Here is a 27566-nt window from a genome sequence, read left to right as displayed (position 1 = left end):
TGAGGCTACACAGTCGTGATACGGGGGGACTTTTAAGTGAGGATGCTTGGACCTTCCCAAGCTGGTGTCTGCCTTCAAAGTCAACATCTTGGGAAGCTGTGGACTTAATCCAACAATTCTGCCCTTGCTGAGAACATCTCTGGGGTCACTCGTTCGCGCCCAGATAATGTTTAAAACTCACTTAGTGACTTTCTCACCAGGCTTGGCTCCCAGTGACTTCGGCCACTTCCAGCATACCAGACATATCCCTGAAGGATGAAAATCTGCCTTTACCAAGGTTAATCAGAAGGTTCTCTCGCTGCCTGAGGCAGCGCAGTAAGAATTTGAAGAATGAGTGAGCTGTGGCAGGTGGAGGTACGAGCCCACAGCTCCCGGCCGTGACTGCACAGAGGGCCAGGAGGCATTTGGATGTGTAAGTTCTGAGCTTTATTTTCAAAACAGTCATTGCTTTATGGCCACGCTTAGCACAGAGGAACGCAATCCAATGGCTGGACACGGTCCAATGGATCAGCCAATCCCTGAGTGGGGAGTTAGAGGAAAAGCAGAGGATCTCCTGAAAAATGACCACTCAGGGTATAGACCCACAGTGGAGACTGGGCTGAGTCTGGGGGAGCATCTGCTTAGCTGCCTGCTTTTCCTCCCCCCACCCTGGGGGTGGGGCGGAGGGGGGGACTGGGTCCTCCTGCCTTCACGTTGGGCATCAAAGCAGGAAGAGGTGAGGTGGTGACCTCACCCAGGGTGCATGTCATGGTTGAGGTGAGGTATCAGGCAGGCTACACCTGCAGCACCTTCCATGCACTTCGACCCAGAGTCTCACGGGGCTGGGGTTTCTCCTTCTCCGTCTCCCAATCCCCCTTCCAGAAGTGCCCCCTCATCTCGTCCTCAGGGGCCTGGGCCCTAGGTCCCCCGCCTTGGTGTAAGTCGGGGAGGCACCTGGGGAGGAGTAGGGGAGGAAACGAAAGAGGGCGGCAGGAGACGGCAGGTGTGGGAGGGCGTTGGCAAGGAGGGAAAGGCGAGGAGGCTGAGCGCCCTTCCCGCCCGCAGCTAAGGCCCTGCCTTCGCAGAGCGGCCATGTCCGAAGGGGAGAGCAAAGACAGCTCGGGCAGCGAGTGCCCCGTGTGCTACGAGAAGTTCCGCCACCTGGACGGCGCCAGCCGCACGCTGAGCTGCGGCCACGTGTTCTGCCACGACTGCCTGGTCAAGTACCTGCTCTCGAGCCGCGTGGACGGCCAGGTGCCGAGGACCATCGTCTGCCCCATCTGCCGCTATGTCACCTTCCTCAGCAAGAAGAGCTCCCGCTGGCCCTCGGTGCTGGACCGCGGCTCGCAGACCCTGGCCGTGCCGGTGGCCCCGCCCGACGCCCTGGGCCACACGAACCCCCTGGCCGCCGCCCAGCAGGTGTGGAGGCCGGCCCCGAGCCAGGGCGCCCCGCTCCCCTTGGACCTGCCGCCCGGCCTGGCCCGGGAGCCGCAGGTCTTCGTCATCAGCCGCCACGGGATGCCCCTGGGGGAGCAGGACAGCGTGCTGCCGCGGCGCAGCCTGGCCGAGCTGTCCGAGGCGTCGCCGGCCCCCAGCTCGGGCCGGGCCTTCTGCTGCCGCTCGCGGGCCCTGCTGCTCATCACTTTCGTCGCCGTGGTGGCCGTGGTGGCCGCCATCCTGCCCTGGGTGCTGCTGGTGAGGAAGCAGGCCTGAGCGCCGCCCTGGGCTGAGCTGGGGGGCGGGGGAGGGGCGGGGGTGAGGCCCGGGGGCGGCGGCCTGGACGGCGGCCTCACCTCCCGCTCCGCCCGCCCCGACCCGGTCGGGTCGCGGAGGCTGGGGCCTGACGACCTCTGCGGCTGGAGCTGAGCTCGGGGCCCAAACCCCAGCTCCACGTTGCAGGCTAGGGTGCAAAAATGGGGTGCCCTCCCCTCCCAGGAAGCAACAGGGGTGTCCCGCCCCCTCGGGGAGGAGGTATCCTCTGCAGATACTTGCCCTTTCTCTGGGTTGGAACTGAGCAAGGTGGGAAGATGGGTGGTCCTCCCTTCCTGTGGGGTTGGGGTCACCAGCCCCGAGGCGCCGTCCCTATCTGCCAGGTGACCTACCTGAAGCCAGGTGGGGCTCCGCTGTGGCTCGAGGGGGGGCCCAACGGCAGGACTCGTCCAGGTCAGAATTCCCACCCAGGCTTCTCTAGCTTGCTCTCAGGAGCCAATCAAAGGGGTGGCTCGGGGGCCAAAAGCACCTTTCCCACGACCTCAGCAACCATCCATGACCCTCACAGCTGGGCAAACGTATGCCTTCCCACTCCCAAGTCACCAGCCTGGAAAGCATTCACTGCGAGAGACGCTGATCTCAGAGGCTGTGGCCCAGGATCTCTGGGGGACGTCACAGAAAAGGGCCAACGTGGGGAACAGGGGCTGAGGCTAGCAAAGTGGCCCACAAACAAAGCCAGAGGTCTCCCCAAGGCCCAAGGAATGGTCCAGAGCTTGAGTCCTGGGGTTCTCAAGGACGGCCGGGCAGGCTGGGTGTGGGGCGGGGGGAGGGAGAGGGGGGAGCCCGATGGCGAAGACTTGAGTCAGCGGAGAACTATGTGGGCACAATTAACCCCTGGGGGCTCCTGCCTCCCTCCCAGTCCAGGTCCTCCCCCTCATGACCCAACCACTCATTAGAGGCCACACCAGCTGGGCCAGTTTCCCAGCTGGGCTGGGCGAGGATGGGTGGGGAGAAAATAGCTGTACTTGTCAGGGACGCCAAGGTTTCCACAAATGCTGAACCCCAGGTCCCGCAGACCCCACCCTGGCCTGTGCCAGGGCTCGGCGAGGAGAGTCATTCAAAAAGCCTCAGATTGGGTCTTGCCTGTGGGGCCAGTCACTTGCCAACAGCTGTTTTCCTGTTCATTAAGGCCCGTAATCTTAATTTGTGGATTAAAACAACAACAACAACAACAACAAAAAACGTTCAGCTACTCTTTCAAATAGGTGGCTGCTTGCCTCCACCCCCACAACCTCTACCACGCTCAGCAAAGTTTGCTCTCTGTGGGGAAAGGTTTGCTTCTTATCTGGTTCCCAAATCCCCGGAGTGGTGTCCATGTGGGGGCCACTTGGGATGGGGTCCACCCTACAGGGGATATTTGGAACACAGGGAGGGCTGATTTAAAACACTTAACTTTATGGGTTTCTTTATGCTCTTTTCAAGACTAGAGAAGAGCTTTGGTGCTATTCGCGGGGGAAGGGATACAGGTGGATCCGTGGCAAACATATTTATTATAGGACTAAAAATGTTAATGAGTCTGTTGTAACCTCAAAATACCTGCAGCGTTTTCATATTGTTCAGCGGTGACCTGTAGATCGCACTTCTTTTATTTTCAAAGGATGCCAAATGGCTATTTTTTAAATAAAGGTATCTATTTTCTCAAAGATTCCAGAGACATCGCCAATGCATGTGGGAAGCTCTGAGCTCTGACATTCCGCATAACTCACATTAGATGAAAGAGACACTTGGAAAAGACAAATGCAAATGGGTCTTAAACATTTTAGGCAGTCACACACTTGTGAGGGAAAGGCAAGTTAAAATTTCTGCGGGTATACCATTTTTCACCTATTAGCCTGTCAAACCCTGAAAGATTCAAAACCCACTCTGCTGCCAAAGCTGAGGGAAAGCAGGTGAGGTGGTGGGGGTATATATGGGTAAAACCCCTAGGAAGGGAAATTTGACCTTTGCTATCAAAATTTCCACTTTGACTCAGCAAGTCCTGTCCCAGAAATGTATCCTGTGGAGAGATTCGCTTATACCCCCGTAGAACGTCTCCAGTGGCCAATGGGATCAACGTGGTGCGGAACAGTGTTGAAGGGGGGGCGGATAAGAATTCACATTCCTATGTGCTTATTTATGCATCAAGAAATTGGGAAGTTCATGCAAAAGACTAATAACAGCGATTAACTGGGCAAGGGGATGAGAAGCTGATGGAACAGGAAGGCGGTGATTTTCCCTTTCCCTTTGATACTTTTTTTAAAATTCATCTGAGAGAGAGAGAGAGTGCTAGAGCATTAGTGGGGAGGTCAGAGAGGGAGGGAGAAGCAGGTTCTCCACTGAGCAGGGAGCCCAACATGGAGCTCGATCCCAGGACCCCGGGATCATGACCCGAGCTGAAGGCAGGTGCTTAACCCACTGAGCCACCCAGAAGCCCCTCCTTTCGATACTTTTTGAAACAAGCAAACGTACTACTTATTCAAAAATTAAATTGAAGGGGCTCCTGGGTGGCTCAGGCGATTAAGTGTCTGCCTTCGACTCAGGTGATGATCTCAGGGTCCTTGGATTGAGTCCCACATCGGGCTCCCCGCTCAGCAGGGTGTCTTCCTTTCACTCTCCCTCTGCGCTCTCTCGCTCTCTCTCAAATAAATAAATAAAATCTTTTTAAAAAATCAAACTGAAAAATGCTATTAGATGCTAAAGATATCTTCGGTGTAATACCTGTTGCCCCGTGAGGCCCTGGCCCCAAGAACATTCTAGAGCTGCCTGACTACCTGTCCTGCAGCCTGAGAGTGTCAGCTCCTGGCTCAGTGGGGCTGGTTTGTCTGGTTAGAGGTGTGACATCTTCTGCTGAACAGGCACACCAGGAAGGAAGGTAAAAAGCCTAATATTTGACTCAGTGTTTCTTAGTTCCTCTGGACTTCTTTGGGCCGGATCATTCGGTGTGCTTGTTTTGATTTTTCTCTACCCTTCCTTTCCTTCGTCAAGTAAAAGCTTTTGCTGTAAGCAACCCCCCTGAGGTCAGGGCACCACAGGAAGATACCATTAGATAAAGAGAGAGATAGACAGATGGATGGATGCCTGGGATTAAACATAAACTGTTCCTCTTCTCTTCCTCCCCTTGTCCAAGGGCATCCCCCTACACACACACACACACACACACTTTGCTACCTCCCCTCACAGTAACATTTTTTTTAAAAAGATTTATTTATTTATTTGTCAGAGAGAGAGAGCACAAGCAGGGGGAGTGGCAGGCAGAGGCAGAGGGAGAAGCAGATTTCCTGCTGAGCAGGGAGCCCGATGCGGGACTCGATCCCAGGATCCTGGGATCATGACCCGAGCCGAAGGCAGATGTCCAACCAAGTGAGCCACCCAGGCGCCCCACTGTGGCGCAAAACAATCTGGTGCCATCTTCACTTTCCCTCCTCCTTTTACCGGGTACAAACTAATTCTCAACACAAACTCTTGGTAGATCCAGCAGGTGGTGCTGGTGCAGACCTCTGGGCCTTTGGGTGGCTCTCTGCCTGGAAAACTAACTCCTCCCTAGCTTTCCAGAAGCAGTTCAAGGGGTACCCATGAAGATTTCCTCACGCCCAACCTCAGTCAGAACTGACCCATCCCATCATCTTCCCAGGGACGCTCTGTTATGCCTATTTGTTCACAGGGCCATTTCTTCCTTCTGGACACTGCGCTCCTTGAGGGGAGGCTAGATCTGACTGATCTTTGTGTCGCAGTGCCTGGCTTAGGATTTGGTAAAGAGTTAAGAGTTGGAGAAATATTTGAAGAATGCCTGAGTGAAGGCAAGCAAGCAGGAAGGAAGGAAGGAATAAATGGGGTGGTTTGGTGTCTAGGAAAAAAAGGTGAGTGCAAGGGACTTAGGTGTGGAATCTGGATAGGTGGCTTTTCTTAGGGCTTCACAAAGACCAGCCTCGAAACAACCCCAAAGAGTCCGTTTAAAAGGACCTTTTTCAAATCATGTAAGAGGCATGTCAGGAAGAGACATGGAGCGGCCAGGCTAGGTGGCCAGAGGGTCACATGGGGCGGAGCCAAGACATTTTATGCAGGTAAACAGACTCCACAATGAGGCTACCCGTAATTTGCATCTGTGTGTACAGTTTGTACCCTGGCAATCTTCACACCATATAAAGTGGTTGCGCTATCCAAATGGTGGCCTGGAGGTTTAATTTCAGTGACTCAGTGTTGCATGGGGGGGGGGGCGGGGTGTGGAGCTAAGGAGGCCTCCTGAGGGAAGGGCGACAGCAGAGAATGATGGGCAGGATAGGGAACAGAGAAGGCCTTTGTGGGAAGAGGGGAGGGTTGGGGAGCCCTGAAGAAGAGGGGGTTAATAGGTGCCTGGCTGGCTCAGTCGGGAGAGCACTTGACACTCGATCTCAGGGTTGTGAGTTCGAGCCCCACGTTGGGTGTAGAGATTACTTAAATAAATAAAACTTTAAAAAAAGAAAAAGAAGGGCACCTGCGTGGCTCAGTCGTTAGGCGTCTGCCTTCGGCCCAGGTCATGATCCCAGGGTCCCGGGATCGAGCCCCGCATCAGGCTCCCTGCTCGGCGGGAAGCCTGCTTCTCCCTCTCCCATTCCCCCTGCTTGTGTTCCCTCTCTCGCTGTGTCTCTCTCTGTCAAATAAATAAATAAAATCTTTAAAAAAATTTTAAAAATAAAATAAAAAATAAAAAAAGAGAGAAAAGAGGAGGTTGGGGGAACCCAAGAACAAGAAGAGAGAAGACCAGAGAGGAAGCCAAGGTAGGAAGGCAGGAGTGTTCAGCGGCTCCCTGTAACTTTCAGCAACCCAGTCAGATTCAGCTCATCCCAGATCCCCGTGGGCTTTTCCCTGGAGGCTCCTCTCTCCGGCCACAAGGACCTGGCTCCTGCTGCCACCACATCAAGCTGCTTCACACCTCCAAGACTCCCCTCCAGCGATTCCCACTGCCGCCTCATGGAGCTAATTTTAATCTTCTTCCAAAGTCGGCCAATGTTGATCTCACCCCAGAAGTCTTCCCTGACCCCAGAGCTCTCTCTTATTCCTACAGCACAGAAGCACCAAGGGTGGGGCGCCTGGGTGGCTTGGTTGGTTGAGCGGCCACCTCTTGGTTTTGGCTCAGGTCATGATCTCAGGGTGATGAGATGGAGCCCAGCAATGGGCTCAGCATGGAGCCTGCTTAAAATTCTCTCCCTCCCTCTTCCTCTGCCTCTCCCTCTGAGCTCTCTCTCTAAAAGAAAAAAGAAAGAAAGAAAGAAAGAAAGAAAGAAAGAAAGAAAGAAAGAAAGAAAGAAAGAAAGAAAGAAAGAAAGAAAGAAAGAAAGAAAGAAAGAAGGAAGGAAGGAAGGAAGGAAGGAAGGAAGGAAGGAAGGAAGGAAGGAAGGAAGGAAGGAAGGAAGGAAGGAAGGAAGGAAAAGAAAGAAAGAAGAAGCACCAAGGGCAAGGCTCATCAAGCACTTTTCCTGGGGGTCCCCTGATTGTCAGTTTCGCTGCTTATCTCTCCTCTTAGACAATGAGCTTCCTGGAGGCAGAAGCTTTGACTAATTTCACTTTGCAACTCCAGTGTCCAGATTGGGGATGGCTTGCAAAAGATGCTGCATAAACATTTATTGGAAAGAATTACAGGGGAGCCAGGGCCACTCAGTCCTAGAGCATGTGGCTCTTGATCTCAGGGTTGTTAGTCTGAGCCCCACGTTGGGTGTAGAGTTTACTTAAAAAAAAAAAAATTAAAAAAAAAAGAATTGCAGTAGAGGTACTCTCACTGAATTTTTTTTAGATTTTATTTATTTATTTGAGAGAGAGAGAGCACGAGCAGGGTGAGGGGCAGAGGGAGAAGCCGACTCCCCCTTGAGCAGGGAGCCCCATGTGGGGCTTGATTCTGGGACTCAGGATCATGACCTGAGCCAAACGCAGACGCTTAACCAACTGAACCACGCAGGTGCCCCTCACTGAATTTTTCAATTAAGAATAAAATCTAGGGCTCTTTACAGCATATTTAAAACACAACTTTTTTAAATCATGAAAACCCATTATGATCTACTGGCTCTACTCTGGCTCCTCAAGGACATGGTTTCTCACTCTTTGACTTGACCCAATGGAGACCTAGAAATTGGGACCATATACAGAAGGGACTGGGAAAAGCCTGCATGGGTCCATCTATAACCTAAGGGTTCTACATAACTTGCACGAGTTCTTCTCACTTCTCTGTGGCTCAATAACCCCATCTGTATAATGGGAACAATAATACTGTACCAGCATCACAAGGCTATTTGGAGTAAAGGAGTAAACAACCGTAAAGTGGGTAGAAGAGTGTCCCCAGGACTCAGCAAGCTCACTACATCTTACGAATTATCATGAAATGTGTCTTCCGTTAGTATGACACCGCATCATTCATTCAATGACAATGCATTTATTCATTCGACAGAAAAGGATCCCCCACCAGGTGCGCGGCCGGGCAAACTGCAGGAGCTCCCCCCCCTCCCCCGCAGCCTGCCCCAGCATCCGTTTGCAGGGGAGCGCACCCCGTCCCCCGCCCCGCTTCCATCAGACCCTGAACCGAAGGACAGCGGGCAGTCACATTCAGAAAGGGGCACAGCTCTCCGCTTGCAAAGGCCTCCTTCCCAGTGTGGTCTCGGGCCGGCACCCTGGGCATCACCTGCGAGCTCGTTAGAAACGCAGGTGCGGACCTCCTGACGCGGGGCAGGGACTGATCGCGGGGCGGGGCGGCAGCCGGCGCCCGGCTGAAGCTCATCGAAAGACCGGCGCCCTCGATACGCCAGCGCCACGAGCCGTGTCTGCCGAGCCGAGGTGACCGGCGGCCGCAGGCCCGGCGTCACCTGGCGGCCGCTAGTAAAACCTGCCCTTTCCCGGCGAATGGGGCACCCGCTCCCTCGCCACGCCCTCACCACCGGGACAGTCACATCCTGAACAGACCCCGCCACCAGCCCAGGAACAACCCCTCCCGGAGCACCCAGCGGCGGAACCCAGATCTCCCAAGGGAGGCACCAGGCCCTAGAAAAGGCAGTTTTGCAGTTCCTTGCAGTTCCCCTCCATGCCGCGAGGGGACACTAGTCATCAATTTCTTTCCCAGTTTCCTCTTCTCGTTCAAACCCCGCGCCTCTCTCGCGCCAAGAGATGATCGGTCTCGCGAGATCTCTAGTCAACTTACAGAACCGGAAGTAGCGTGTGGCCCTCTTCCTTCTTGCGGCCATCGCTGAAGCGGCGCCGGGTGAGTTTTGGCCGTGCCGGCGCGAGAAATCCACGGCCATCCGTTCGGGGGCGCGATGTCTTTTGACCCCAGGGGCCCGATACTCTCCCGGTGGACGAATAGCACCCAGGGAGAGGGGCCAGGATGGTCTCGACCTGTTATCCCGCAAGCTTGAGGGCCGCCGAGCCCGGGAAGGGAGGAGGAAAGGGGGTTTGGGAACTCGGCATCGGCTTCTGGAGGGGAAGGGTTCTGTGGGGATGGAGACAAGTCTGTCTAGACGGCGTAGTTTCTTAAAGAATGGCCTCGAAATAACTTCCTGGTAAAGCCAGGGAACTTGGAGGCCGTGGTCGCCGGGAGAAGGCAGCCCTTCCCAGGCTTGGGGACGAAGGAGCCGATGCATTTTGTAGGGAGCTGAATGTGCTCACACCCGAGTCCGTAGCGTCTTGACGTTGGTTGGTCTTTGCAAAGCGTGATGTTCTGAGTAACAGTTGTGGGTCTGTTTTGCTTTCACGCATCGGAATTGAGAGCGCCGTTTTTCTTATTTCAAGAGTTTGGAGGGTGTGAACTGAAGCAAGTGTGTTACTGATGGAGAATTTTTTTTTTAAAGATTTTTTATTTATTAGCGCAAGCAGTGGGGGCGGCAGGCAGAGAGGGAGAGGGAGAAGCAGACTCCCCGCTGAGCAGGGAGCCCTACGCAGGACCCTGGGATCATGCCCTGAGCCGAAGCCTGACTCTTGAGGGACTGAGCCACCCCGGGGCCCGGGAATTCTTTATTCCATAAATAACAGAAAACATCCCGGTAGAACATGACCGTGTCCGTGGGCTTTCCAACCTCTCAAGGTGAAAGTTGCTGTTACCTGTTTGGAAACCGGACGAGATTGTGATCATTTAAGGGTTGACATGTCTTTTTACATTTATCTTTAGCCAAAATGAAGTTTAATCCCTTTGTGACTTCGGACCGGAGCAAGAACCGAAAACGGCATTTCAATGCACCTTCCCACATTCGCAGGAAGATCATGTCTTCCCCTCTTTCTAAAGAGCTGAGACAGAAGTACAACGTTCGATCCATGCCCATCCGAAAGGATGATGAAGTGCAGGTCGGTACCATGTTCGGGTCATCTTGGCGGATGTCCCGCCCACCGGACCTGGAAGAGGGATTTCATTCTGGGAATGATGCACCTGAGACGTTGCTCCCAGAACAGGAGTGCAAAAAGGGAACTAAAGAATCAAACAGGAAAAAAGTATCGATTGTCCCAAGCATCGGAATGGGGACCTAATAACCAGAAGAAGAGAGATGGTTCAGAACCAGCACGTTACTTTGTGATGAGCTTTTTCTCGGTGTGGTTGGTCACCAAAGATGTATTTGAGGACAAAGTCACTGAGTTCTGTCTGAATCAAAATCCAGATACGGAAGCCCTAACCGAACCATCATTTTATATGGTGGTTTTATGTTTACCAGTAAATAACTTGTCATATTAAGTGAAAATCTCTGTATGTGTTTTCCTAGCTGTAGCCCGCAGCTGTTGATTCCAAGATTGAGGCAAGTCTCTAAAGCAGCTTGCCTGGCCCTAGTATTATTTGATGAGGTTAACACCCATTTAAATAGAAAACCAGTCCCCAGATAGTGGTGTGGCTTGGCAACAACCATTGGTTGCCATTGTACTGGTGGCAGATTTGCCAGTGGATTTGGGAGGTGGTCTCCTCTTGTTGTCAAGATCTCTTAATGTGAGAAAATCTGCAGCTGGAAAGAGGCATCCATGCAGAAGCACTTTTGGTTGCTTCCCGACAAACGGAGGATCACTAGCACTCTGGGGTAGGAAACTTAGACTTTGGGAAAGAATGGTTCCCGTACATACTTGCTATTGCCCTCTCTGGCACTGGGTTGGACACGTTAACGGGTTGTGGATTTAATCTTGGGGCCTCTTGCTTCCTTTGAGATGGAGTAAAGTTCCTTGTTGTCAACCTGCTACAAAAAGCCAAAGTGGGCTCTTGACCTTTTTTACCAAGCCCACAGCTGCTTGTGGGCCGTGAGTTGATGGATGCGCTGTCCATCACTGGATTTATACGGGGACATGGTTAATTTGCAGGTTAAAGCTAGAGGGAATTATTGGCATGTTTCCATTAGCCATTAAGTCTTTCAAAATTGAAAGGACTTCTGTATCTGATAGAGGGAAGGATGTGATTTGTAGCTTTCCAGGTTCCCAAGGCTAATCTTAATATTTCTGTTATTTTTGAACTTATATTTAGGTTGTGCGAGGACACTACAAAGGTCAGCAGATTGGCAAAGTAGTCCAGGTTTACAGGAAGAAGTACGTCATCTACATCGAACGAGTGCAGCGAGAGAAGGCAAACGGCACAACCGTCCACGTGGGCATTCACCCGAGCAAGGTAGGTGTTTTGAGAATGCTCGCGAAAAGAGAAGGCTATTACAGGAAGTGTTGGCAAATGGGATTGCTTGTTTGCAGGGCCATGTTACCTTTTTCTCAAAAGCTACCGTGAACAAATCTTAACATCCAGGAAATAGGGTGATTTTTCTATTAAATAGAGCCGATAGCCTTTTCACTTTTAGTATTAAAGCCAAGTAAGCAGGGCGTCTGGGTGGCTCAGTCAGTTAAGTGTCCGACTCTTGGTTTTGGCTCAGGTCATGAGATCGAGCCCTCCTTTGGGGCTCCCCACTCAGCACAGTATGATTGAGATTCACTTTCCCTCTGCCCCCTCCCACTGGTGTCTCGCTTCTGCCCTCTTTCTGGCTCTTCCCCCCCCCCCCCCGCCAAATAAATAAGTAAATCTTAAAAAGATAAAGCCAAGTAATCAGTGTGGCAGCTTTACAACCCTGCAAAGTATTAATGGGGAAAAACACTAAAGCCCAGAAACTAAGATCTTCTCATGGATAGTGGTAGTGTTTGAACCAGGATAGAAAAATCTGGTCTGTTTCCCATAGTACCTACCTGTTTGGGACTTGGATATGAATTCTCTGATACTTCAGTCTCTAATTTCTCTCTTCCAATTTTTAAAAGATCTTATGCTGCCATAAATCTGTTTTTTCCAAAGTATGGGAAAGCTGAAGGATTGGTGTGGCAAAATTCCTGCCTCTCTCTCACCTGGAATTCACTAGTAATATTTTCCCTACCCCCAGTGGATTACAAGCATCATGACACTTCCCTCTAATTCCTTTAGTATGTGTCTCCTGAGAGCAAGGACTTTGCCGATTTCCAGCCTTCGCCAGTCCTATGTGTGAAACACCGGTAGATCAGCTGTTGTCCGGGTCACCAATCCGGTGATAGATGCTTAGTCTTTCCAAGGTAGCTCAGCATAGGACGTAACAGTTTTCTTCGCTGTGGCTCAATGATCGTCTTCATCTCTTTATTTCAGTCTAGGGACTTCAGGCCTCTAAAGGCAGAGGACTCCAACCCAGACCTCAAAACCCAGTTGCCTGTTTTGGATTTCTGATTGATAACCTCAAACCTAATGTGTTCAGACTTCTGATTTTGTCCACGGTTTGCCACCATCACGGTGTATGGCAGCTCTATCCTCCCATTTGCTCAGGACAAAAATGCCATTTATTGTTTTTATCTCCACCCCCCATTGGCTGGTGCACGTTATACCCAGAATCCCATCTGTTCCCATCAGTGTGGCCTACAAGGCCTTCCTTGACCCCCTCACCAGCCACTTGTAGACGGCCCCACTTTGTGACCTAGTCTGCTGGCCATTTCACGCCTCCCACAGCCATGCGGCTACTCACTGTGTCTGCTGTTAGCGTCACCTGGCCACTTGACAGAATTCCAGATTCTGTTCCCAGCTGTACTGGGGGCAGGATCCAGGGATCTGTTTTTAACAAGCTCTCCGGTTGATTCTTAGACTCAACTTGAAAAACACACACCTATAAAGCTTTTTTTTTTTTTTTTTTTTTTTAAGTTCTCCTGCCTCTGGACCTTTGTGCTTGCTGTACCTTTACCAAAACAATTCTTCACTTTCTTCAGATGTTCACCTTTTCAGGTGTTTGTCTTTTTTGTTTTCTGTTAATGAAATATATTTGACCTAATGTGTAAATTCAAGGTGTGTAAGATGTTAGTTTTGTAGATTTGTATATAAAAGGATTGGCATTGTAGCGATAATTAGCGCTTCTAACATACTACGTAACTATTTTTAGTAGTTGGAGTAACGAAGTTCTAGTCTCAGCAAGTTTGATGATTACGATACAATATTGTGTATGACTGCTGCACATTATATCTGTAGGACTCAACTTAGGATTTGTAAGTTTATACCCTTAACATCTGTCCTGTCCCCCATCCGTTACTGACCATTTTATTCTTGTCACAAGTTCGACTTTTTACAGTTCCACACGTCCCCAACATCATACAGTACTGACGTCTGATGTCTCTCACTATAACATGCTCAAGGTTTCAGGTGTCCGCATGTGGCCTTGTCTGTAGGGCCTTTTTTAGTCACCCTGTAGGACTTAGCCCCTGCTCGCCAGCTCTCCTCCCCCGTGTTGCCCTGTTTTTCTGTGTATCAGAGCCTGATGTATATCCAGTTACTTTGTTTTCTCTGTCCCCATACTGAAGTACAGGCTTGGCAGTGGGTTGGCTCCCTCTCCCTGGGTGGCTCAGTCATTGAGCGTCTGCCTTCGGCTCAGGTCATGATCCCAGGGTCCTGGGATCAAGCCCCGCATCGGGCTCCCTGCTCCGCGGGAAGCCTGCTTCTCCCTCTCCCACTCCCCCTGCTTCTGTTCCCTCTCTTGCTGTGTCTCTCTTTGCCAAACAAATAAAATCTTTAAAAATAAGTACAGGCTCCATGATGGCAGAGATTTTCTCTTTTGGTCGTTATGCTGTGTTCTCAGACCTGGTTTAGTGCCCTTTTCCCCTGTTCCTCACCTTCCTTCGTAAGACGTAAATCTACCATCATCTGGAGACCTTTGACAATTAAATTGGTCACAACAAGATCTGTACTGTGGTTTTGTGGGTCGAAGCTACATTTACATTACAACTTGATTCTCAAGTAATAGTAGAAACAATGTGTATGACTTGGTTAGCTTGTGAAGCTAACCAAGCTGGTAACTGTATAAAGCTTAGAAGTGTTTTGTTTTTCTGCAGGTGGTTATCACCAGACTAAAACTGGACAAAGACCGCAAAAAGATCCTTGAACGTAAAGCCAAATCTCGCCAAGTAGGAAAGGAAAAGGGCAAATATAAGGAAGAAACAATTGAGAAGATGCAGGAGTAAAATAATCTTATATGTGACTTGAAATAAAAACTGTTAAAATGAAGAGCCTTTGCTTTCTGTGCAGTGCTTGGGGAATACCACCTCCCTTACAGTGGATGGGTTTTCGGGGAGGTAGGTGGCATTTGCTCCCTGGAGGCAGGCTGCCCGGTCCTGTGGCTTGATTCTGCTAAAGAAAAATCCTGTTTAAGTAGAGTGGGTTTTTCCATTTGGGCACCAGCTCTTTAATCATCGAAAGTAACAAAATTCTGACACTGGGACAGATAGTGGGGTTTTCCTCATTTTTACAGCAGGCGGTATTAGGGGGACACACGGCTCACTGAGAAGGCCCAGATAAAAAGCCCTGTGGGCTACTGCCTTGAACCTGCTGTGTTGGGCGACGACTATGTAGGTGTGCATATGGCGTACTCCCACGGTTTTTTGCGTCAAAGGGACATTGTGTAGAAGCGAGGAGCTGCTGTGATTGGCAGTAGCGCCTGGACCACTGTCCCCAGCTGTTCTGCACCGTCTTGCGTGCGCTGATGCTGCTCGGAGGGGTGCCATCACGCCAAAATCTCAGAGCGGAAATGCTTAGGTTGCAGTTTGAAGTAGGAAACGTTCATCTGAAACGTAGTTCTCGGGGCTCCCGGGACTCCGTAAAGAGGTGGCCGTAGTTGGGACTCGTTTTGGGTGAGGCTTCCATTTTTTTTTTTTTTTTAAAGATTCTATTTATAGGGAGAGAGAGCACAAGCAGGGGGAGCGGCAGGCAGAGGGAGAAGAAGGCTCCTCGTTGAGCAGGGAGCCCGATGTGTGGGACTCGATCCCAGGACCCCGAGATCACGAGCCAAAGGCAGACGCTTAACGGACTGAGCCACCCAGGCGTTCCAGAGGCAGAGAGACGCCCGCAGCTTACTTTCCTGACCTTCCAGGCTGCAGGCTTTGCAACAACGTGGGGAAAGTCACCGGTTCCGCCGCGGGGGGCCGGGGTCAGTGGCTCCCTCTGCGCAGGCCTGCCGCAGGTACCCCCAGCCCCAGCGACCGCCAAACGACAGGCGGCGCAGGACTCTCGCGGGACCCCGTCCGGAGCGTGGAAAGGATGCCGGGAGGCCCGCGGCGTCGGGGGCGGGGCTTCCGGCCGGCGCAGAGCGGCTTCCGGTGCGAGCGCCGGCGCCGGCGGGACGTGTGGCGGCGGCTGGGTGCGGGCCAGCGGGCCAGCGGAGGGGTGGGAGGGGAAGGCCCCCGACGCATCCCCCTCACCGCCCGGGCCTCCCTCGTCCCTCTGCCGACCGGCCTGGGTTCGAGGACCGCCGGCCCTCCCCGCCTCTCCCCGGCCTCGCTCATTGGTTCAGCCCCGAACTGGGCGCCCTCGCGGAGGGGTGGGGGCGCACCGAGCCCGCGGGGGTGCAGGGAGGAAGGCCACGCACGCGGGGAAGGCGGCTCCCGCAGCAGGTCTCCAGGAGCGGGCGAGGTGTCTGCCGGGAGGTGCGGGGAAGCTCTGCTAAGTGCTTCATCTGTGTTATCCCCGCGTCTGCATCAGGAAACCAGTTCCTCGCCCGGTTGTGGCTGAGGAAGCTGACGCCCTAGTAATTCTGCCCTCCCCGTGCGCGGCCTCGCTGCTGCACCTGTGCGCGAAGTGTCTGCCTAACGTCCTCTGAGCATCTCTTGCCTCGGCTCTGAATCCCTTGGCCCTCTGAGGGAATCCCGCCCGGTAGATGGCTCAGCCCCTACCTGCTAGGTTGTGTACACCTGAACCAGTCGACTACAAATGCAAAATAAAGTGCTCCAGAGCCTGGGCTTTCCAGAGGACGGAGAGGTGGCAATTGGAGTCGCTGAATGCATCAGGAAGGCGGCTGAGTTGAGCTGGGCGGGACTCGCAAGATCGATGAAAGGACCTTCCAGGTCTGGGATGCCAAAGCAAAGACTCCCAGGTGGGTGAGGAAGGGAGATGGCTCCAGTTTGCTCTAACCAAGGTCGTTTATCAGTTACCCCACCGTCACAGATCGCACCAGGAAGTTCAACACAGTTCTTTCATGCTGCTCTGGAACAGGTGTTGAAAACCTAGATAACCGCAGGGATGGGCAGATAAGGCGGACAAGTTAGGGCGCTTGGGGACGCTGGGAAACAGGAGAGTGCAAGCTCTTCTAACCAGAGCTGCAACCTGCCAAGCAGCAAAGCTCCCAGGGTGGCCAGATGGTCCCAAAATCCAAGAAGATCGGTCAAGATTCTTCTATGAAATCCCCGCCATCTGAACATATAGGTAAATCATTCTCATTCTTCAAAAAACGAACACTGATGGACTAACCAAAATAGGTCTGTTAGCTAACTGTGGCTTTACCCGGCACAGTATAAGGACCGTATCTCATATTAAAGACTGAGATTTTGCATCTTTTGATAATAAATTATTTCCAGCCTGTCTTCATTCTTTTATAGGATGGAGATGAAGCTTTTCCTTCCTTTGCAGTCCCTCTCTCTCTCTCTCTCTCTCTCATAAGTCTTAAAAAATCAATAAATAATTGTGACTAGGAGATGAAACAATTTACTGCAGAACTTCTCAGAGCCTTTATTTTTTAAAATATTTTTATTTATTTGACAGCATACAAGCAGGGGGAGTGGCAGGCAGAGGGAGAAGCAGGCTTCCCGCTGAGCACGGAGCCCAGTGTGGGGCTCAATCCCAGGACCCTGGGATCATGATCTGAGCCGAAGGCAGTTGCTTAACCAACTGAGCCACCCGGGTGCCCTCAGAGCCTTTATTTTTTTTAAAGATTTCTTTATTTGAGAGACAGAAGGCACTCACGAGCAGAGGGAGAGAATCTCAAGCAGACTCTGTGCTGATGTGGAGCCACACGTGGGGCTCCATCCCCAGGACCCTGAGATCATGACCTGAGCTCAAAACCAGAGTCAGACACTTAACCAGCTGAGCCACCCAGGTACCCCCTCAGAGCCTTTAAAATGTCTGTTTACACTGAGGATCCTGAGCTCAGACTTAAACATTGCAAACGTTCTGTTTCTTCAACACTAAAATGTATGTTTTCCAAGATAGTTAATTTGGATGTGTTCATTTAATGTAGGTTCTCTGCTTTTTCCCCTCAAAAGAAAGTCATCAGAAAGTCAGTGGTTTTATAGTCAGCAGGTCTTAGAATCCAGTGATGCTGAGCACAGGTGTTTGAAGCCTTTTTAATGGAGAACCTTCAGGACCTCAGCTTAACCAAGACTCTTGCTCAGAGCTTTGAAACCTTCTCATCTTTCTCTGCTTTTCAGGATTCTGCCCTGCCCCTCGGCTCTGCATCTGATGGCTGGGATTCCAGGGATCTTGTTTTCCCCCGATTGTTGTTATTCCTGTTGTCATCATGTGAACTCTTTCCCCGGCCGCATCACCATCCTACAACCTGGAGTGGTCCTAAGGAATCTCAAGATTGGAATTCTCCAGTCTTGGTGGAGTGTGGACCATCTAGCATACCTCTTTTTTGGCATGATAATCTCCTGACAAATCTCTCTGCACATAGGTGCAGTTTTTCCATTTCTGGAAACAGACCCTGCTATCTCTATTCAGGGCCATCAAGCCTGTGCTGGAAGGTTTCTCCCAGTCTTGGAATACTCAAGTTCACTTGGACTCTCTGCTTTGTTCTGGAAGTGTGTGGGCCTCAGCTCAGGCCGTGTCAAAACAGACCTCCCAGGAGGGCAGAACTTGTTTTTCTCACCCACAAAGCTGGACTCATCTGTTTGGATAGGAGACCATTTCCTTACTTCTCTTACCTTCTTTGTAATATTCACATGACTCACATTCCAAGTCATTTATGCTGGCATGCCTTCATTCCTGGTACTCTCCACTGTCTCTCCCCCCGACCTGCTGCGGCCGCTCCTTAGCCCACGCCCCAGGAATGGTCCCTGTGGTAGCAGCTGGTGTCATTTCAAGAGGTAGCGACATTTGAGGAGATGACCAAAGATTGGAAGTGTTTGAAAGGTCTGCTGCAGGGACACAATGCTGGACAGTTATGAGAACGTGGTCCCTCAGGGTAAGGACTCAGAATCTTCATTCACTAACCCTGTGTACTGTCAAAAGGAGAAAACTATCATTCAAAAATTTCCCACTACTTTCTCCTTGATTCTCCTAAAATGAGGGCAGACTCTTCAACCACAAGAAATTAATTATGTTGGGGGCTCCTGGGTGGCTCAGTAAGTTAAGCAGCTGCCTTCGGCTTGGGTCATGACCTCAGGGTCCTGGGATCGAGTCCCGTATCAGGCTCCCTGCTCAGTGGGGAGCCTGCTTCTCCCTCTCCCCCTGCTCATGAGCTCTCTCTCTCACTCACTCTTTCTCTCAAATAAATAAAATCTTTAAAAAAAATTTTTTTTAATTATGTTGGCTTTTTAGGCTTCCTAACTTCAAGTTCAGAGTTTGCTCTTATCATGTGGTGCCTTCCAGCAACATTCTCCCATTTATATTATTTTAAAAGTTACTGAGGGAGGATATTTGTCTACTGCCTTAAGCATTTCCATGTATCCTCTCTCCTGTTCAATTAATAAATAAAGACCAGTTAATTAGGTTTCACTTTATGAGCTAACAGTTTCATTTATTCTGTTTGCCTGAAGTCTAAAATTACTACATATTTCTATATATGTCTTACTTAAAATTCTTTTGACCTGCTCTGGTTTTGAGCGATCTTAGTTGGCTTTCTAGTTGCTTTATTCTGTTATTGCTTTATACTATGTTATCTTTCTTCTGTGTGGGAGTCTTCAAAAATCAGATGGAAGAATGAGGAACTTCGGAGGGAAAGTCTCCTAGAGGGAATATCGGCGATTTTAACTCTGTTTTCTCTCTCCCTTTCCTTGGCTCCTTCTTACAGTTCTCCTTGATGCCCCAGAAAGCTGGAAATAACCCCCCTGGTGTTTCCACTACAAGTGATCTGGAAATGGAGATACATAACATGAGAGAAAAGTTTCTTAAAAGCGTGACAAAGTTAGTAGAAAGCAAAAGTTACAATAGCAAGGTATTTTCCAAAGAAAAGTACTTTCAAACAATAAAGGAAGTCAAAGAAGCTAAGGAAAAGGGGAAGAAGTCCTCGCGTGACTACCGCCGTGCAGCAAAATATGACGTGATCTCTGTGCAAGGCACAGAGAAACTAATAGAGGCGACCCATGGAGAACGGGATCGAATTCGGTATTATGTGCATAAGGAAGAGTTGTTTGATATTCTCCATGATACGCATCTCAATATTGGGCATGGCGGGCGGACACGCATGCTCAAGGAGCTACAAGGAAAATATGGGAATGTCACCAAAGAGGTCATTGTCTTGTATCTGACGCTCTGTGAACAGTGCCACCAGAAGAACCCGGTACCCAAGAAAGGTCTTGCCCCCAGGCCCATGGCTTTTAAGGACACTGACTCCAGATGCCAAGTTGAAGTACTTGACATGCAGTCAAATGCCGATGGTGAGTTCAAGTTTATTTTATATTACCAGGACCACTTGACCAAGTTTATTATTTTACGGCCGTTAAAAACAAAGCAGGCCCATGAGGTGGTCAGTGTCCTATTGGACGTTTTCACGATTCTTGGTACACCTAGTGTGTTAGACTCTGGCAGTGGCGTGGAGTTCACAAACCAGGTTGTTCATGAGCTTAATGAGGTATGGCCGGACCTAAAGATTGTCCGTGGTAAGCAGCAGCCTGGCCAGGGCCCAGGCTCCCTGGAGCAAGCCAGCCGTGACGTCAAGAACATGATAAATGCCTGGATGCAGAGTAACTGCTCACGTCGCTGGGCCGAAGGCCTGAGATTCATGCAGATGGTGAGGAATCAGCTGTTTGACATGTCCTTGCAGCGAAGTCCATACGAAGCAATGTTTGGTTTTAAGGCTAAACTCGGGCTGTATTCCTCAGACTTACCCCAGGAAACCGTGGCTGTCTTACAAACAGAGGAGGACCTGGAAATTGCCGAAGAACAGCTAGAAAGTAGCCTTTGGATCAGGCAGGAAGAAAGGGCTGAGGTTGGAGCAGACAAATCTGATATGGATGAGGACCTCAATCCCACCGCTCCGGAAGCTGCAGAGCCCAGCACCTCACAGGGGGCCCTCTTCTGCTGGTGACCAGGCCATCTGGGAAATGCTGCCAGATTCCCTGGGGAAAGGAACATGAAGGCTGGACTCTCCCATCGGTCAAATTGTCCATGGCAGTCCTTGCTCAAAGGGGAGAAACGGGTCGGGTCCTTGACCTGGGGCCACCATGACAAACGACCACAACCTTGGCAGCCTAGAGCAACAGGAATTTATGGGGCCAAAAGTTCAGAATCAGTGCTCCTTCTGGGGGCCCTGAGGAAGAATCCATTCCATGCCTCTCTCCTTTCTCTGGTGGTTGCTGGCAATCCTTGGCTTGTACAAGTCCAGTCTCTGCCTCGTCTTTCTGTGGGTCTCCACCTGGCCTTCTCCCCTCTGTCTCAGTGTGTGTTCTCCTTTTCCATCTCTTAGAGGACACCATTGGATACCAAATCCATCTCATTGAGTTTAAGGCCCACCCCAGTCAAGGATGATCTCATCTTGAGAGCTTCCCCTTAACTATATTTGCAGACCCTTTTTCCAAGTGAGGTCAGATTCGCAGGTATTGGGGGTTTGGCCCTGGGCATATCTTTCTGAGGGACAGAGTTCTACCAACTACAGTCAGAAGAGGAGTATATTTGCCTGCAGAACATGAACTGATGGGGTCTCAAGTGTATAGAGCTGGTGGTGGTGCCCTCCATATATGCATTCCTTCTCCTGCCAAATCCTGCTCCTCAGGCAATATCCCAAAAATTGGGAGCATCAGAGGAAAAGATGTAGATGAAGGACAAGTAACAAGAAAAGAGATTGGTCCAGCATACCCTGGAGACTGGCCACCTCGGCACCTGCACTCTGTTTCCCGCTTCAAGAAAAACCATAGGTGCCATCCCTGCTCTCAGAATGGCATGCTTAGGGAATGGTGTGACCTGCCTGGAACATATTTTAAAAGTTGGCCAGAATTAAGACATGGCTGGGATTTAGGTCTGAGTCTGCCAGTTGTCTCTGCCTCAAGAATAGAAAAGCATGTCTTTCTGGAAGAGGTCAGTACATTCCAGGAAATGACCAGTCACCAGGGACTCTGGAGCAAGGGGCAAACATGGGCCAGAGGTCCCTGCTCCGGCCAGAGAAGACTAGAGCAAGGGCCAGTCTGGGTCATGGTTCAGGGTAAGGAGAACTGACCTGGCTGAGGAGAAGGATAATGCCCTGGATCTGTGTACTCCTGTGTTCCCACGGCCTAGACGAATGCCTAGCCCGTCGGAGGTGTTCAGTAAGGATTTGTCATGGGAACGAATGGTTCTGCAGAGATGGGCACAGGAAGGAGAGGGGTCTGGTCTTTTTTCCCCCATGCACCCTTCCCGCATATCCTGGAGCCATCCAAAGCTCATACTGATGGCCCCTCAAGCCGGTTTCCTCCTCCATAAGGGGCAGGACCTACCCCTACCTACAGAGGGGGAGACACTGCCTGCTTCACAGGGTTATGAAGGGCTTTGTCTAAACACTGAAGTTCTACCACGTGAGTTGTCCTTGCTACCAGTGGGGCCCGTCCCCCACGTGAAAGTTGAAGGCCTCTGCCCTTCCTTTGCTGGTTAAACTGTGTTACAGGGAGGCTACATGATTATTATTAGGAAGGAGGTGATCGCACCTTCCACCTTGTTCTGGGGGCCACGATCTTGCTCCATCCTTGGCCGGGACCTCACTCTGCATTGCTCCTTTGTCACCTGGCAGGGTCTCTCGGAGGCCTGGCTCGACTGTTGTTACCCACCCTCATGCTGACCTCCCACCTCATGGTTGCCGGGCAAACCAGGAACTGCATCATGGACCATGCGGGTGAGCGGTGAGATGAAGCACAGCATCTCCGCCTTCCCCGGGGAGGGGCTACAGATAACCCAGGTTTCCTGAGCTGCTGCATCGCCACTCTTCCTTCCCCTTTTATTTCGTAATATTGGTGGTGGGAGAGAGTTAGAGGTGGACACCGAGACCTGGCGTGGCCTTACTCTGCGTTTCAGTATCTGGAACAGAGGCTACTGGGGCACCACCAGATGCTCTCAGGGTGCAGATGTGGTTTGTGTGTGAAACTTAAAACAGTCACCACCATCACTCTCAAAACGAGATTGCATATACACCTCTTGAAAACTTGGAAAACCTGGCCACACCAGGCCCACGTCTTTGCATCGCAACGAAGGCCTGGAGCTCACTGGTAGCCCCCAGGGGGCAGTCTGCGCATGTCCTCCAGGCGGCCACCTTCTGGCCACGCAGAATCCGTGCAAGTGCATTTCTGTGGCCCGTTGCTGAAGAAAGGCACCGTGAGGGCACCTGGGTGGCTCAGTTGGTTGGGCGACTGCCTTCGGCTCAGGTCATGATCCTGGAGTCCCGGGATCGAGTCCCACATCAGGCTCCCTGCTCGGCAGGGAGTCTGCTTCTCCCTGTGACCCTCTTCCCTCTCGAGCTCTCTATCTCTCATTCTCTCTCTCTCAAGTAAATAAATAAATAAAACCTTTAAAAAAAAAAAAAAAAAAGGCACCGTGAAGTCATAATATGAACCAAGGCCAGAAACTGACCTCTGTTACCTTTAAGAATTTATGATGAGGGTGCCTGGGTGGCTCAGTTGGTTAAGCGACTGCCTTCGGCTCAGGTCATGGTCCTGGAGTCCCGGGATCGAGTCCCGCATCGGGCTCCTTGCTCAGCAGGGAGTCTGCTTCTCCCTCTGACCCTCTTCCCTCTCGTGCTATCTCTCATTCTCTCTCTCTCAAATAAATAAAATCTTTAAAAAAAAATTTATGATGAAAGTGGCATTCCACATCAGCAGGAGGGGTGGTATTAGTCAGTTAATGGTGCTAGATCAGTTAGCTGTCCATCAGGGAACACGAAGTCTGATTCCTAAAGAAGAAATGGAACTATAAAAATATTGGGGGAAAATGGGGGGATTGTCATGATCTTGGAATGGAGAAAGACTTCCTAAGCACCACATGAAATTCAAAAGCCATAAAAGAAAAGGCTGATATACTTGCCCTCGTGAAAATTTTCAAATATCTATGGGAAATACTGCTGTTTAAAAAGTGAACAAAGATAAGTAACATTGGGAGAAAATATTTTCAACATCTAAAACATCCTAGTTTTTAAAAAGGATGCTTACGAATGAATAATGAGAAGAACAGCCAATAGAGAGCAAACAGAGGCTAACCACAGAAGAAAAACGGGTAGTCAATGCTTCACGTGCCTGCGTGCAGCTGTGGGTGATCGAAGAACCCTGGGCTTGTCATCAGAGCAGGGCTCTCTGTGTCAATGAAGCCGACTCAAGTTAGAAAATCTTAATGTTCTCCATTGTGCATGTAGGAGAAGAGACACGGGCCTTGTAGTCCTGTCTTGATTGAACAAACCTTCCTGATAAGGAGGTACAGTGATTGCTACGTTATTTTCAAAAGACAGCTGTATTAGTTTCCTGGGGCTGCCCCCAATAAACTGGGGGTCCGAAAGAACAGAAATGTATTGTGTCACAGTCTGGAAGCCAGAAGTCTGAGATCAAGGTGTCTGCAGGGTTGGCTCCTTGCCAGGGCACTGGGGAGACTTCCATGCCTCTCATAGCTTCTGGTAGCCTCAGGTGTCCGTGGGCTTGCAGATGACATTCTCTCCATGCATTTGCATCTGTGTGTGTGTGTGTATGTGTGTGTGTGTGTGTGTGTGTGTGTGTGTGTGTGTCTGTTTGTCTGTCTGTCTGAATCCGTGTCCAAGGGCCTCCTTCTAAGAAGGACCCCATCATGTTGGATTAGGGCCCACCCTAGTGATGTCATTTCAGCTTGATCGTCTGCATCCTCATTTGGCAATAAGGTCACATTCAGAAGTACTGGGAGGTATGCCTTCAACATCTTTTTTGGGGGGGTGGAGGTGGGGGATACAGTTCAACCCAGAGCAGCAAGCAATCAGAACGACAGTTTATTTTCAGAGGTAATTTTTATGCTGTGTAGCAACAATTTCTAAAGTCTTGGGAGACTTAACAAAATCCCAAATAACACTTGCAAGAGCAGATTATATTAACAGAAAACAAAAAAAAAAAAAATTGGTAGCAGTTACAAACGTTCGTGCAAATCTTCGTTTTACTCAGAAGCAAACTGATGTTAAGGAAGATCTTAATACCTTGTCCTACTGGATCATTTGGCTTAGTTTTTTGATGTGGAATGACATCTACCCCCACATCTGTCAGAGCGGGAGTGTTGCCACATCTATCCGAGACTCCCTTTGTGACTTATTGAAGACTTGTATTTTTAGGGCTAATCTCTAGAATTCTGTTAGGAGGCCCATGGAGTTCAATTTTACTAGAATACAATGGAGAGCGGGCTAACAAAGACTTTGCTCAACAGTGAGGGAAGGAGTCTGTAGACTCTTCCACGGACCTCAAGCACTGCCTCTTGCATGCGCACACCTGTAACCTTGACCATCCCCTGAACTCCAAGCTCATCTTCGAGAGGGAGCTGATGATAACTCCAACTTCAGGTGGTGACTGTACCTGGTACTACCATGGTGACCACCGAGTAAGGTATAGAATTGTTGAATCCATATGTCGTACACCCGAAACTAATGTAGCATTGTATGTTGATGATGCTTCGATTAAAAACATTTGTTGAGTAATAATCCCCACCTCCCAGAGCTGTGATGAGGTTTATGGGAGGGGGGGCGTATGTATGGGTGCTGATCAGTGCCCGGCCCTTGCACCCCAGTCCCTCTGCCTATTCTCACACACAGCATTGTGCTCAGCCACAGCCGGCCCCGGTGTGCTGGGTCAGGACATGCTTAAGCCCTTCAAGGTTGAATGCACCGCTGCCATTCGCCTACCCTCGGAGTTCAGAAGTGCAGTGGAAAGAGCTACTCTGGTCCTCAAATACACTTCTGCTTTTTTGTGTGGGTTTATAGGGGATTTTGGGGGGTGGTTTTCTTGTTTGTTTTTGGCGGTAAGAACATCTGACATGAGATCTACCCTCTTATCAAATTTTTAAGTATACAATACAGTATTGTTAACTATAGGCAAAAATGTACAGATGTCTAGAATTTAGTCATCTTGCATAACTGAAACTTTACACCCACTGAATAGCAGTCCCCCATTTCCCCTCCCTCTGATCCCTGGCAACCACCATTCCACTTTCTGCTTCTCTGTGTTTGGGTATTTTGGATTCCTCATAGGAGCAGAATCCTGCAGTATTTGTCCCATGTGAATGGTTTATTCACATAATGCCCTCAAGGTTCATCCACATGGTCACATGTAGCAGGGTTTCCTTCTTTTTTGAGGCTGAATAAACCATTGTGGGCACATAGTACATTTTCTTTATCCACCCATCTATCAATGGGGTATGTGAGTAGCTTCCACGCCTTGGCTCTTGTGAATAATGCTGCAGTGAACATAGGAGTGCAAATATCTTTTCGAGATCCTGATTTCAACTTGGGTAAATGTGTAGGAGTGGGGTTGTTGGATTATATGATATATCTATATTGAATTTTTTTTTAGGAACCTCCATACTAGTTTCCATAGTGGCTGCACAATATTGCATTTCCCCCAACAGTATGCCAGAGTTCCTGTTTCCCCACATCCTCACCAACACTTGTTACCTTTTGGGTCTTATTGATAACATTCCTAACAGGTGTGACGTGGTATCTCACTGTGGTTTTCATTTACATTTCCCTGATGACTAATGATGTTGAACATCTTGTCATGTACCTGTTGACCATTTGTATGTCTTCTTTGGAGAAATGTCTATTCAAGTCCTTGGCCTATTTTTAAATTGGGCTATTTGGGTTTTTTGGTGGTGGTGGGGGTTGTTTTTGTTTGTTTGTTTGTTTGCATTGAGTTGAAGGAACTCCTTATATTTTTTGGATATCAACCCTTTATCACTTAAATGGTTTGCAAATATTTCCTCCCATTCTATAGTTTGCCTTTTCACTGTGTCCTTCACTGTGCAGACCCTTTTTAGTTTGATGTAGTCCCACTTGTCTCTTTTTGCTTTTGTTATCTGTGCTTTTGGTGTCATACCCAAGAAATCACTGCCAAGACCAATGTCATGAAGCTTTTCTCCTGTGTGTTCTTCTAGGAGCGTTAGAGTTCCAGGTCTGAACATTTATGTATTTAATCTATTTACTTCTGCTGTTAACAGAGGGGGGAGAAGCTTATTTTCTAGCAAGGTATTCCAATCCTCATGTGACAGTGCTTGAAACACTAGAAAGAGCTACACAGATGCTAATGGTACATGCTATGAGTTACCCTCCCAAAGGTCACCAGGGTACCCCCACTTCCTAGCCCATGGCTCCTGCTCAATCCTAATCCATCTTGACTTCTTTGGGATGTTAAATCCACATCAACTCTCATCCCATCTTCTTTTTTGTTTCCATGAAATGGAAATCTAGTGGGTTTTGTCCTACTTAGGACCACTCATTCTTTCCTCCCTCGCTGCTACTCTCCCCCACTCCACTGAGATGCTGTGTTCTGAGAACCTGGTTTTATTGTTCCCCTTTTCCTCATCCTCAACCATTTTTTTCTAGTCTGTGTCAAATGAAAGACTTGCATGTGTAGAACTCCCTCAACCCCTTCCCCAGCTCCAGTCTTCACACTACTTATGGTCTTCTCAGGGCCAGTAATCATCCCAGACATGCTGGAAAAGATGAACTGAGGCACATTAGCATTTGGAAGAGCCTGTTGGCACAAACATCGATTTGAATTGAGCAATGTCGACCCCAAAGTGGTTAGGAGTGCTCACCTGACAGGAGCTGGGGCGAGGTTTTTGCAGGAAGTCACTGAAGCAAAGCAAGGCAATTATTTGATTGGTTATCACTTAAGCAGTCACCTTATTTAAGAAAGCCTAGTTGGCTGCTTGTGATGGATTGTTCTTAAGTTTCACTTGCTTTGTACATCCGAAGTCTGGCCTAAGTTTTGGTTTGCTTATGTAGACTACCACAGTGTTAGTGCCTCCCCAGTCTAATGGCCTCCTTGTTTGAATACTTTAATGATACCCTCTGTGTTCCCAAATTCTATTAATGGCACCACGGGGTCACCTAAGGCACTAACCTCAGTCATCCTCAATAACTCATTCTTCCTCACTGGCTGCAGGCAATCATTGGCAGATGATGTCATTCCCTACCAGCGGCAGGTTATGTTTTCCAAGCATGGATGTGACCTCTATCTATAATGCATGCCCTTTTAGACCTTCATCAAGAGATGGGTTTTGTCATCTCGAACCTAGATAGACCTGCATTCCTGCCTTGACCAACAGAGTACAGAAGGAGCCGTGATATTTGTCTTTGGAGATTAAGTCACAAAAATACCACCTCACTGTTTTTGGAATGCTCATTCTTGGAACCCAACTACCATGCTGTCAGGAAACCTAAGTTTTCCCTGGAGCAACTCACTTGGAAAGGAACCAATGCCTCCAGCCCTCAGCT

General features: G+C 49.8%; 3 protein-coding genes across 4 annotated transcripts; all 3 read left to right on the top strand.

The window, feature by feature from the left end:
• Positions 1 to 1071: 1071 nt before the first annotated feature.
• RNF222 (ring finger protein 222) lies at positions 1072 to 1692 on the top strand. The gene has a single exon (XM_027624554.1). The coding sequence runs from the start codon at positions 1072 to 1074 to the stop codon at positions 1690 to 1692; it is 621 nt and encodes a 206-aa protein (XP_027480355.1).
• A 7120-nt stretch (positions 1693 to 8812) lies between these two features.
• Positions 8813 to 14191, top strand: RPL26 (ribosomal protein L26). The gene is made up of 4 exons (XM_027567599.2): positions 8813 to 8947; positions 9851 to 10023; positions 11174 to 11314; positions 14020 to 14191. Exons 2-4 carry the CDS (start codon positions 9856 to 9858, stop codon positions 14146 to 14148), a joined length of 438 nt encoding a protein of 145 aa, XP_027423400.1. The 5' UTR covers positions 8813 to 8947; positions 9851 to 9855; the 3' UTR covers positions 14149 to 14191.
• Positions 14192 to 15285: 1094 nt separating this feature from the next.
• KRBA2 (KRAB-A domain containing 2) lies at positions 15286 to 24771 on the top strand. Of its 2 annotated transcripts, none has more exons than XM_027567919.2 (3): positions 15286 to 16052; positions 17383 to 18137; positions 18966 to 24771. In XM_027567919.2, exons 2-3 carry the CDS (start codon positions 18117 to 18119, stop codon positions 20199 to 20201), a joined length of 1257 nt encoding a protein of 418 aa, XP_027423720.1. In that variant the 5' UTR covers positions 15286 to 16052; positions 17383 to 18116; the 3' UTR covers positions 20202 to 24771. The 2 variants fall into 2 exon arrangements, with proteins under 2 accessions (XP_027423720.1, XP_027423719.1); XM_027567918.2 differs by having other exon boundaries at positions 15286 to 16381.
• The last annotated feature ends 2795 nt before the right edge of the window (positions 24772 to 27566 follow it).

Source organism: Zalophus californianus, chromosome 16 (genome assembly GCF_009762305.2).
Source record: "Zalophus californianus isolate mZalCal1 chromosome 16, mZalCal1.pri.v2, whole genome shotgun sequence".
Taxonomy (NCBI): domain Eukaryota; kingdom Metazoa; phylum Chordata; class Mammalia; order Carnivora; family Otariidae; genus Zalophus; species Zalophus californianus.
The sequence above is the reverse complement of the archived record's forward strand: the minus strand, read 5'-3'. Positions and strand labels throughout refer to the sequence as shown.

Coding starts and splice junctions, on each gene's coding strand:
- RPL26 (XM_027567599.2), top strand. CDS start 9,856: ATGAAGTTTAATCCCTTTGTGACTTCGGACCGGAGCAAGAACCGAAAA. Junction 10,024..11,173: donor GAAAGGATGATGAAGTGCAG/GTCGGTACCATG, acceptor ACTTATATTTAG/GTTGTGCGAGGACACTACAA. Junction 11,315..14,019: donor TGGGCATTCACCCGAGCAAG/GTAGGTGTTTTG, acceptor GTTTTTCTGCAG/GTGGTTATCACCAGACTAAA.
- RNF222 (XM_027624554.1), top strand. CDS start 1,072: ATGTCCGAAGGGGAGAGCAAAGACAGCTCGGGCAGCGAGTGCCCCGTG.
- KRBA2 (XM_027567919.2), top strand. CDS start 18,117: ATGAGAACGTGGTCCCTCAGG. Junction 18,138..18,965: donor TGAGAACGTGGTCCCTCAGG/GTAAGGACTCAG, acceptor TCCTTCTTACAG/TTCTCCTTGATGCCCCAGAA.